Raw genomic sequence first — 11,328 nt, forward strand, 5'->3', positions numbered from 1 at the left:
TGCTATGTGCCTGTAACGATCACAGGTTACAAGAATTAACTTTTAAGTGTCTAAATTTGTATTTTGTGAGAGTTATTAGAACTCTCAAAGGGGGAATTGTGGGATTACAAATTTAAGAATCTGTTTAAAATATGCTGATCCTATGTTCTGACATAGCATCACATGAAAAACTAAGGTGAAGTACATTGTATTTAGCATTTAAGGTAAATTACATCAGACAAATGATTATCTTAAACAAAGTGTAGCAAGAGGTTCCTGTCTGTTCCGGTTTCTCTTATTGTTAGTCAAATTAACCAAATTACTGAGAAAGTCACCTTTTGTTTGTAATGGCTCTTGGTGCCTCTGCCCCAGTCTTTGAGTAGTTATGCTGATTGGATTAGCACCTATGCATTTAAATGACACTGTTATGCTGATGAGATCAGGGCTGGAGAAATTCCGGTAACGGACTGATTCCTGTATTGCATTTGCATGCTTTGTTTAGATTGTCGCCACTTCTACTGAATGAATCCCGCCCCCTTAATGTATATAAACTCTACTGTGCTGAGCTATAGTCAGACTTGGATGACTGCAGCGACGCACAGCGAGTCCTCAGTAAAGAGTGACTTCTGTATGAAAGATATCCCAACGTCTCCTGGTTTCTGCTTCGACGAGGAAAAAGTTTCCTACAGCCCTCATTTATCAAAAGTGCGTAGAAAAAAGGTTCTATGTTTTGTCCTACGAATGAAATTTAGAATGTACAAGAAAATACGTATTTATCAAACATGCGCGCACAGTTCTTACACATGAGTAAGCAATCATTGTTGATAAATCCCCCATGTGGGTAAGTAACATGCTTGTTCATGTTCATGGTCATTTGTATTCGGAAACGCCTCCAATGAACCATATATGGTGACAACACCTCCCTTAATAAATCACGTGAATGTATGTGTCCTCACCGAAATCATGGCAAAGAAAGTGGTACCGACTGAAAACCCATTCTGTGCTCTCTCTCAGCGTGGTCTTTGAAAATGTGTTCTCTGCAGAGTGGATTGTTTGCCAAGTCTTATAATAACACAAGATAAGCCATTGCACTGAGACAAACATTTGTCACAGCTGTTTATAGGGTTTGACACCAATTAGGCAACTTGTCTGTTTAAAACTAGACAAATGATAAATTGAGTGTTTTATAGGGCTGGGTATCGAGTTCGATACTTTTTAGGCACCGACCGAATTGCCTCGATACCATCGAGTATCGAAAAACATCTCGTCGTTTGGCACCAAATTTCGATACCTAAGGGGTTAATCTCATCAACATCCGTGGGCCAATAAGCCTGCAGCACTAGGTGTGTTCAACTAGAAGCGGCGCGGCACAGATCGATATGTGTTTGACATCGCGAGAGCGATTCGAAAGCGTACGGAGCAGTCTGCTCTCTAGCTCTCATGGTACTGTAATACACCGATCGGTCTACACAGTCAGTCCGCGTCAAGTCGAACACACCTAGTTTACACCAGTTACACCAGACACGGGTGGGAAGCATGCAATCTATGATCGCGTGCCATTGAAGACGCTCGCGAAAGCATGCAATCGATTTCTTATGCGCGCTCTTTTTACGGTTTCACTTTCGAAATCGATTGTGTTCAGCAAGGAGGGGAGAGGATGGAAGGGGGGGGGGGGCTGTAGTGTGAGGCTGTAGTGTGAAAGCGTCCCAGCCCCCTTAAATATAAGGCTACATTTACATTGGTGCATTTTTGTTTTAAAATGAAAACGATCCTCGTCATACTGGCATTTACACTGCGTTTCAAGCCGGCTTTCCACTATATCAGACAAACGACAGACCGGAAGTGATTCATTTCCAGTGGAGAGTAGTGTGCGAGCTGCGTGGAGTTCCAATCATATGCAGATGTCCGTTCATACTACATGACCAAAAGCGCTTGTTACGTGACCATTCATGCACACTGTAGCATCATGCGACATAAGATTTATATTCCGCTTTTACTCAAAACTCACTTTAAACCACCATTGAGTGTTTTTAATAACTTCCGATTGCTGTTCAATGTGTGTTTTGGCCATGTAATGTTGCTGAAATTAAATATGTTATTACCTCGGAGTCAGAACAGTGATTGTGGAAGAGAGAACACAGGTAGACAGCACTAGAAGCTGCTAATGCTCATCAGTTAATCAGTGGAAAATTAATAGAAATTATGATTCTGTCTGAGATATGCGTTTTAAAACGATGCACTCGTGTAAATGTAGCCTAACAGATGTGTAAACTGAAGACTATTTGAGTTTTATTAAAACTATTTGAACTTATTTTTTATTTTATTGTGTTGGTTACATTTTGTTCCTTTGTGCAGTGGCTCAGGAGATAAGTCTTTGAGTCTGAATAAACATCAACAAGCTGAAAAATGAAACCCAAGTTTTTTTTTTTTTAGATAATGTAATCTTGTTAAAACTGATTTCATAAAATTGGTATCTGAAAAAGTATCGTTCAGGAACCGGTATCGAAGTCAAGGTATCGTATCGGTATCGAAAATTTTTGAACGATACCCAGCCCTAGTGTTTTATAATTAAAGGAAACAACAGGACATGTGTGGATTGCTTAATGCATACTGTGACACTCTTAAATGCTTTTTATGTGTAGTGTCGCTATTCTACCCCTAGATTCTCTGCGTAAGCATGTGTAATGCGTAAGCATTTCCACGTATAAATACAAGTTTGTAGATTCCACACTTTGCGTGAAACTGTTCTCACGCACTCATTACGCACACAACTGTTGATAAATGAGGCCCCAGGAGAATATCCACAAGTCCATAAACAAAGAGTATTAAAAGCTCAGCAACGTAAATTCAAATAATAGCAGATGATGAACTGAGGGAAACAGAAGACTTAAATACAGGGGAGAAAGAGAAGGGAGAAACAGAACAGGTGTGGGGCTAATTAACAACCAGTGAGACTAATGAATAACTAAGGAAACAGATTAACCAGGGAACTAATGCAGGGGAACAGAAAGAGAAACGCCCCAGAGAAAACCAAAATACAAAAGAACAGAAACATGACAGTTATTTGACTCATCTGTGTTTTTAATTTTAAATACATAAGGTTCTGAATCATCTATTTAAAGTTTAATGTTTGTAGTGATCATAATTCTGATACCTAGTCGTGTAGCTTCCTTTAAAATATAGTTCCCATAGTAACATTCAAAGACGTTTTATTCAGTTAGTAGCTTTAAGTAGAATTTCACACAACAAACTTGTAGCAGCCATTCATCTTTTGATCCTCTGTAGAAAGCATTGTCTGTAAGATTTTATGGTTAATTTGATTACAATTTGCTGAATTTATTGTTTATTAAGCTGTGAAAGAACTATATACTACAAATGAAACTAAGGCCACGTACACACTGCAGCTAAATTCGGTTGTCAGTTCACCTTTTACTCCTTAATAGCGTTCTGTACACACATAATTCACTAAAATACGGGAGTGACAACCGTATTAACTCCCGAAAGATACAGGTAGTGACAACCGCATTTACAGCAATTCTATGCAGTGTGTACAGAACCAGACAACTAGTATGATGATGTCACGAGAAGCAATGTGCGTGCATTGTCAGACGTTAAGTGTTTACCACAGATCTGACAGGATGGCGGAGAGAGGTGTATTGTGGACCGAGCAGTTGCGGTCAAGATAGTGTAGGCTGTTCAATAACAACAGTTTAAAGAACAAAACTAGATTACGAGCAAATCCCGACGACTGCGATTTAATAACGTTTTGCATGGATTTTTGCAGTCTAATGTTTGTTTTGTCAACAGCAGCTAACTAACACAAAACTAGCTAACCTGTGGGCCTCCATTCTCTCTGAGACGCCACAACGTTGCTATGGATACCACGCTGCCATACATGGCAGTTTCGGGAGTGGGTCGTGTTCTGTACACACATGAAACGATACTTTACGGGACTCACTCCCGCATTTAAATGCGGTTGTCACAGCTGAAATTTGCAGTGCGTACATGGACTAAATTGAGATACTGTCGTGTTCTTACTATACTACTTTCTGTAGTTTTAACAAACTCAACGTGGTGTGGAATAAAGCAGGAATTGTCCCATAAGTCTACGTGTTGGAATAAATCTGTCTAACTTCGGGAAGACAGACACCAAAGTGAGGGCAGAATACATAAAGAAGGGTTTTCACCAACATGAATACTGAAAACTTGTTTAAAGGCTCATGAAACCCCGTTTCAGCACTGGTTAGTTCTCTACACAGTTTTTAAAAAACGCTAAAAAAGTGGGCGTGGTGCGCTGCGAGTGGAGGGGGAAGAGGGGAGACAGACAACACACACCGCTTCGGGTCAAACCTGTCAACCCTCCCGTTTTTCCCGAATTTTACCATTCTATCCCGCTATGATCCCGTTTAAATATTTTCCCGTATTTTTTATCTTTTTATTAAAAAAAATCCCACTGGGCGTATTTTATGTTTGCTACATTAGCTTCCAGTAAAACGCCTGTAATTTGTAATGGGCCAAACCTCATTATATGAATAATCACAACAACAAATTCCAAGGTTGTCCAGTTGCCAGATCTTGTATGAACGTGTTCTTTCTCACACGATCGACGCATATAAATTTCAACCCATTTGTCCCCTCAACTTGGCAACATACACCCCGGTGATGCTATTGATATGTGCGCAGGGAGTACCGCGGAAGGAAACAATGATCACTGGTAGAAATGGGAGGAGAAGACTCAGGTGGTGCACCAGTGAAAAAAACTAAATATACATGTAAATATATATATAATGAGATATAGCTTACACTTCAAAAGGCTATGGTTTAATTGATTAAATATGAGGGCTTTAAGTTTCAAAGTCAGGTGCTGCATTGCTTTTTTTATTACTGCGGTTACAGGGGAAATGGCTATATTCCTGGCGAAAAGCACCACCTGCTGGCAGAGAATTAATTTGTATTTTTCAATAAGCCCTTCTGCTCTTTGTTTAGACCAAAGCCAAAAACTAAACTTATTTTTACGCAGAAAACATGCAGTTGTAAATGTGAACTGGTGGATCGACAAGAAGATAATGAATTCGACGTGTCATCGATGTTCTATAGTCCTTTGCCACGTATTGTGACGTTAACACGATGAAGATTTTAAAGGTGTCATATGATGCTTTTTTAAAGATCATTATTTGGTGTAAATGGCTGCTTCAACACTAACTGCTGTTCCTGAAACCACGCCTTCTTTCTTTGCGTGCACATTTGGGCTGCATTATGCAAATATTTCCACATAGTGAGGTAGATATGTGGGGGCGTGTTAGAACGAGCTGTTTTAGGGGGGGCGTGGCAGAGTCTTAACTTTGATAAAGAATATCTCTTTGGTTTTGAGACTTTAGTCTTTGCAACTTCAGGGATCTTATCTATGCACAATCAGCTTGTAACACTCCAAAGAGAAAGGAAAACTTGAAATCGCATCATATGACCCCTTTAAACCCAGAAGATGAAAAAAAGCTTAAAATTAATCTGTTTTCTCAAACAGTAAAAATTATCGGATGCTAACATTGTCTTCTATGATGTACAACACAAACACCTCTGCTAAAATCTCAGAAAAAGTAATCTGGGGTTTCATGACCTTTTAACACTAAATCTCTAAAGGTTTCTAAAGGATATTTGTTACTGACACTTGAACCCGATAATACATCTACTAATCCATCCATTCTGAACTGGAGTATTAAGTAGAACGTTCAAATTTCCTCTAAATATTAATGCAATGCTATATTTGTAATATTCTGTAACTAAAATTGTCTATTTAAATAATTATATTATTCTTTAGCACATACCGTCCAGTTCTGCCGTAGTCAAGCCTATATGGCCCAAACTGGGAAAGATGCAAGTTGAAGTACTGTAGGGAGAGGGAAAGAAGAAAAAAAAACAGTGGAACATACAAAATAAAATGAATCACACATAGACTCCTTCATAAAAACTTGTAGTTGGTAAGGTCTGTAAACAAATCAAATATTTTACACTACATTTAAATTTTTGTTTTTTTACAAATATACATATCTCTAGACTCCTGCAGTACTGCTCGGTAATCCATATTAAATATGGTCCAAAAACAGAAGAGTAGTTCCCTGGACAGCACATAATAAAACACATTTTCCACTGATAAATCTAAGGAGGGCAGACTGTTCATGTAAGCCTTTACCTGTGCTTTTCAATTAATTAATTAAGATGGTGATCAAATAATAACCTTGATGATTGAGTTCTTATTTACTGTACACAAAATCTATGTGGCAAGGCACATCACCAAGGTTCATGGTTTCAGCTAAAAATCCTATTTACGGTTATACTGAAGGAAAAAGTCAAGTAAATCAACATCAATAACATCAAAAATTTAATTTTTTTCATTTCATACATGTATTTACATTCTCTGACCCCAAACTTTTGAACGGTAGTTAATAGTTACAAAAGATTTCTATTTTATATAAATGCTGTTCTTTAAACTTTTTGTTCATCAATGAATCCTGAAAAACGTATCACAGGTTCTGAAAAAAATATTAAGCAGCACAACTGTTTCCAACATTGATAATAAATCAGCATATTAGAATGATTTCTGAAGGATTCTGAAAATTCAGCTTTGATCACAGGAATAAATAATACTTTAAAGTATATTCAAATAGAAAACTCTTAAAAAAGAAAACTGTTAATTGCAATAATATTTCGCACTGTTCCTGTTTTTTTTCTGTATTTTTGATCAAATAAATGCAGCCTTGATGAGCAGAAGAGACTTTTGTGTGTGTGTGTGTGTGTGTGTGTGTGTGTGTGTGTGTGTGTATATATATATATATATATTTTTTTTAACTAAAATTAAAATAAAACTGAAAATATAAAAGAAATGAAATGAAAAGACTGATGAACTGCACGTAATTCCTCTTCCTCTACTGGATCCTTCACAGAAACGTGTGATCTGAAACAACTTTTATAACCTTTTGTCCTTGAAGCCCCCTAGATCTATTACATACAACTCACAGATGTAATTAAACTTTAATCAAAGTTTTTCTCAATTATTATTTTTTCAATGTCATGTTATTGTTTTACTTAATTTCTAATAAATTAATTTCTAATATCTAGGCTAAATATTTTACATTGAACTATTTTATTCATATTAAAATACATTATAGGATATTGGTGATAATGATAACCGGCTGGGTGTCCATGTTGAACAAGCTTCTTGTGTGTAAAGCCTGATGTGTGCCGGTAACCCTACATGATATAAGGCTATTTTCTATGTATCAAAACATCAATATGGTTGTCAAGAAAGCTTCATTCATAATGCTTCCCTCATTTCAAACCTGCCATGTGCATTCTCTAAACTGTCCTGGTGCTGCACTGCTATCGCAGCTGACTGCTGCCTTCTGTTTACGATTCATACGTGAAAAAAAAATTCTAACATTAGTTAACATGAACTAACAATAAAAAATACTTCATTCTAAAGCATTTATTAATCTCAGTTAATATTAATTTCAACCTTTACAAACGCATTATTAAAACCCAAAGTTATATCGGTTTATATTAATTATATCATATTAATTAATGTTCATAAACTAACAATGAACAGTTGTAAATCAGGGCCCGTATTCACAAAACATCTTAAGGCTAAAAGTAGCTCATAACTCGCCGATTTAGGAGAAAACCTTAAAAATAATGGGCGTGTCAATCCTAAATTTTTGCTCTAAGAGTATTTCACAAAGCGATTTAGCACTAAAACTAGCTCCTAAATCTGTGAAAGGTTAGGCGTAATGAAGAGGACTCCTAAGTCACTAAGATCAAACCACAAACTATCCTAAAATGGCTGTTGCCGGCAATCTGCCTCTGAATGTAAACATTTTAGAAAATTTTTTAGGTATCGCCTATCGTTTTGGAGGTTATCCCAACTCCAAATTGTCCTTTGATTATATCCTTGTTTTCATTAACCAGTTGGGCAAGAAGTAACAGCTGTTCTTGCGTCCGTTTTTTTTTTGTTTTTACGTTTGCATGTATTACTATTAGCCATGATTATTCTACTCTGTTAATTAAAAGGCTGTTTATATGCATATTCACTAATTGTTTACGAAACATACATGTAAGAGGCTGACAATTAGCTGAACATATACTTGTTTAATTAGTGACACTTATCCTGCATTTTAAAATCTTTATTTGAATGTGGCAAAATTTGTATTTTTATACCTTTATATATGGCAACATCGTGCTCTACAATATTTCTATGAATAAATCTCTGACAGAGACTATCAGCCAATCACTGTGAGCATAGTTAGTAATCATGCTGACATCATCGATAGCAACGAGGTCAACCCCGCCCCTTTACTCTTAGCTAAAGGGTAGGGATGGGTGATACCTCTTATTTTATTTTTGATCCAATACCGATATTTTCAAGCCCAGTATTGTCGATATCGATACTGATACCTATAAACTAAACTGATCTTTTCAATTATTAAAAGAATATAATCAGTAATTATACTCATTTAATATTAGATTTTAAAGCCAATTTAACATTCCATAGGCCTTTTTTGTTTACACTGTCAGAAATAAAATATACTATAATTGTATTTTAGCCCTTTACTGGGGCAGTAACCTCAAAGGTGCAACTATATCCCTAAAAGGGAGCATATTAGTGCCATACAAGTACGCATGCTTTAAGGGTAGATAAGTTACAAAGATGCACCTTTGATGATACCTCATGAGAAATAAACATGGTGTTACATAAGTACTAAAATGTATTATTATTACCATTGTAAATTTGTGGTTACTGCAGTTTTAGTACAAATACTATGGTAAACTGTGGTTACTGTAATAGAGCCATGGTTAATTTTTGTAAAAGGCTGCCAGGCTGTTGTACCCCTAAAGGTGAAACTTTAGCATATTTTTTTCTGACAGATTTATTAACAGCAATTACAAAACATAACACAATCCATTTGAACTTTTAACAACAAGTTTAAATAAATGTACTTGCACAAACTAGCCAATTTAAAATAAATGTTACATGTACACAAAAGTTTGGGGTCAGCAAGATTTCGTAATATTTTTTAAGTCTCATGCTCACCAAGGCTGCACTTATTTGAAGAAAAAAACACAAAAAAAAACAAAAGCAGCAATATTGTGAAATCTAACCATTAAAAAGATTTTTTTTTCTATTTTAATATATTTTAAAATGTAATTTAAAATGCATCTGTGATCAAAGCTGAATTTTCCTTCAGTGTCACATGATCCTTCAGAAATTATTCTAATATCATTTGCTGCTCAAGAAATATTTATTATTGCTGCTTCATATTTGTGTGGAAACCGTGATGAATTTTTCAGAATTAATTTTATATATAGTAACAATGTTATGTAGGCTAATGTAATAATGTGGCAATGGTTTCTTAAGATCTACTTATGTTTGTGATGCTTTTGGGAAATGCAGCCCTATTTGAACAAGCACTGTGAGCCATGCGTCAGCAGCGAATGCTGTCTGTGATTGATTGGTTCTATCTTTCAGCATTTGCGTGTATTCCGATGAGCAGGAGAAATGGTTCTATCCAACACAATTATTAATAATATTTCCACTTAGAAGCTTATTTTATGCACCAAATTTCTTGATAAATACAATTAATGGTTACAAAATGCACTTTAGAATCGATATTTTTATGTGATGATCGAAAGTATCGATACTTACAGATCAATCCGCCCATCCCTACTAAACATCTCTCTATTCCTTAGTAAAAGTTTGTCTCAGCAGCTTTGTGAATAGGTTTTAAGTAGGGATGCACCGATACCGATACTGGTATCGGTCCCGATACTGAACTCCTGTACTCGTACTCGTTAAAATGCCCCGATACCAAGCGCCGATACCACACAGCATGTGATAAGTGCCATAGACAATGAAACACCGAAAACAGAACAACAGACAGCAGAATGGAGTTTTTAGAGATTAAGGATGTCTACGAAGTATATGTCTGCAATGAATATAATGTTAAACAATTCAGTATCAACGCCTGTATAGCTGATGTGCGCGAGTTGATAAGCAAAGCGCGCTGAGTGGATTGAGCGCACGGCGGCGCAGATGCGTGAGCTTGTCGAGTGAATATACCTTTCTCACAGACATCACTGGAAAATTCGTAGTTCGGTCGGATACGTCAAAAACAAGTAAAACAATGCACAAGTTACTTAACGGTAGGGAGAGAGAGAGAGAGAGAGAGAGAGCGTACTAACTTCTGTTGTGTGATCTTTGATGTTCACTCACTTAGCACACGCATCATTTGGATAAAAACTAAATCGTTTAAATAAGACCATTTATAGTGGCATTCACTATAAATATCATTTATTTTTAACCTTAGGCATACACGACTTTCTGGCGAAAGTGAATCTAGCAGCTTGTGTGAAATGCGCTAGGCTGTACTATTCTGCACCAGTACAAATACGTGCACGCGTTGCGCGTTTTGCTTGCTTGAGTGTTTTTGCATTATATGAGTGGCTTTGGAATATAAATCGCAGCATGTTTCGACTTCTATTTCTGAAAATATCACAGTTAGGAGATGTATAACTGCATTATTACAGCAAAGCGCGTGATTACAGTACTAAGCCGCTGCAATGGAGCAGCTCTAATGCTATAAAATTAAAGATGATGTACCATAGAGCAAAAAATTAACAGTGAAAGTAACAAAAACTTCTAAAATACATTTTAATGGGCATAATTAAGTGTGAAAATAACAGAAGGATATACAGTGAAACCAAAAATTATTCAGAGACCAGATATAATTTTTTATATTTTTTACTAGTGGGTACATGACACTATAGTTCATTTATGTAAGTGAGGATAGCAAAATAAAGTAAACCGTGACAAATCATACCGACAAATTTCTTCATACAGTGGACTACCAGTAAAACTGATACAAATTTGGGACCAAAAATTGAAGGTCAAGTTTGCATGAAGCTGGATGACAGCATGCCCAGGAGACTACAGGCTGTCATTAAGGCTAATGGCTGCCCGACTAAGTATTGATAGTTGTGTCAATACTGTCATACTAACAGCTGTCTGATTTTTGGTTGATTGTAATCCATTAGGCTACAATACCTTTCTATCAAAGTTATCTAACATTATCAAGCTGAATTTGTTCTGACTCCGTTTCGAGTTCTTGTTATAATTTATTACCATTTTCTAAACTATAGCGAATAAACTGTGATAATGTGAGAAATGTTGAAGGTGTCTGAATAAATTTTGGTTTGACTGTGTCTATTTGATAAATAAAAGTTAACCAACTAACATTATACACTCTTTTGGTTTCTGTACCCAATATTTAAAAAATTTACAAATGCAATAAAAATATTGGT

The 11,328-nt window shown here is 36.2% G+C and overlaps 1 protein-coding gene across 1 annotated transcript in view; it reads right to left on the reverse strand.

Moving 5' to 3' along the window:
• The window catches only part of LOC107549559 (WD repeat-containing protein 46-like), a 51,858-nt gene that overhangs the window by 12,728 nt on the left and 27,802 nt on the right, over positions 1–11,328 (reverse strand). The window contains exon 6 of the mRNA XM_016230688.1: positions 5,802–5,863. Within this exon, the coding sequence (XP_016086174.1) occupies positions 5,802–5,863 (62 nt within the window). The remainder of the gene's footprint in view (positions 1–5,801; positions 5,864–11,328) is intronic.

Source organism: Sinocyclocheilus grahami, unplaced genomic scaffold (assembly GCF_001515645.1).
Source record: "Sinocyclocheilus grahami isolate Dianchi unplaced genomic scaffold, SAMN03320097.WGS_v1.1 scaffold375.1, whole genome shotgun sequence".
Classification (NCBI taxonomy): domain Eukaryota; kingdom Metazoa; phylum Chordata; class Actinopteri; order Cypriniformes; family Cyprinidae; genus Sinocyclocheilus; species Sinocyclocheilus grahami.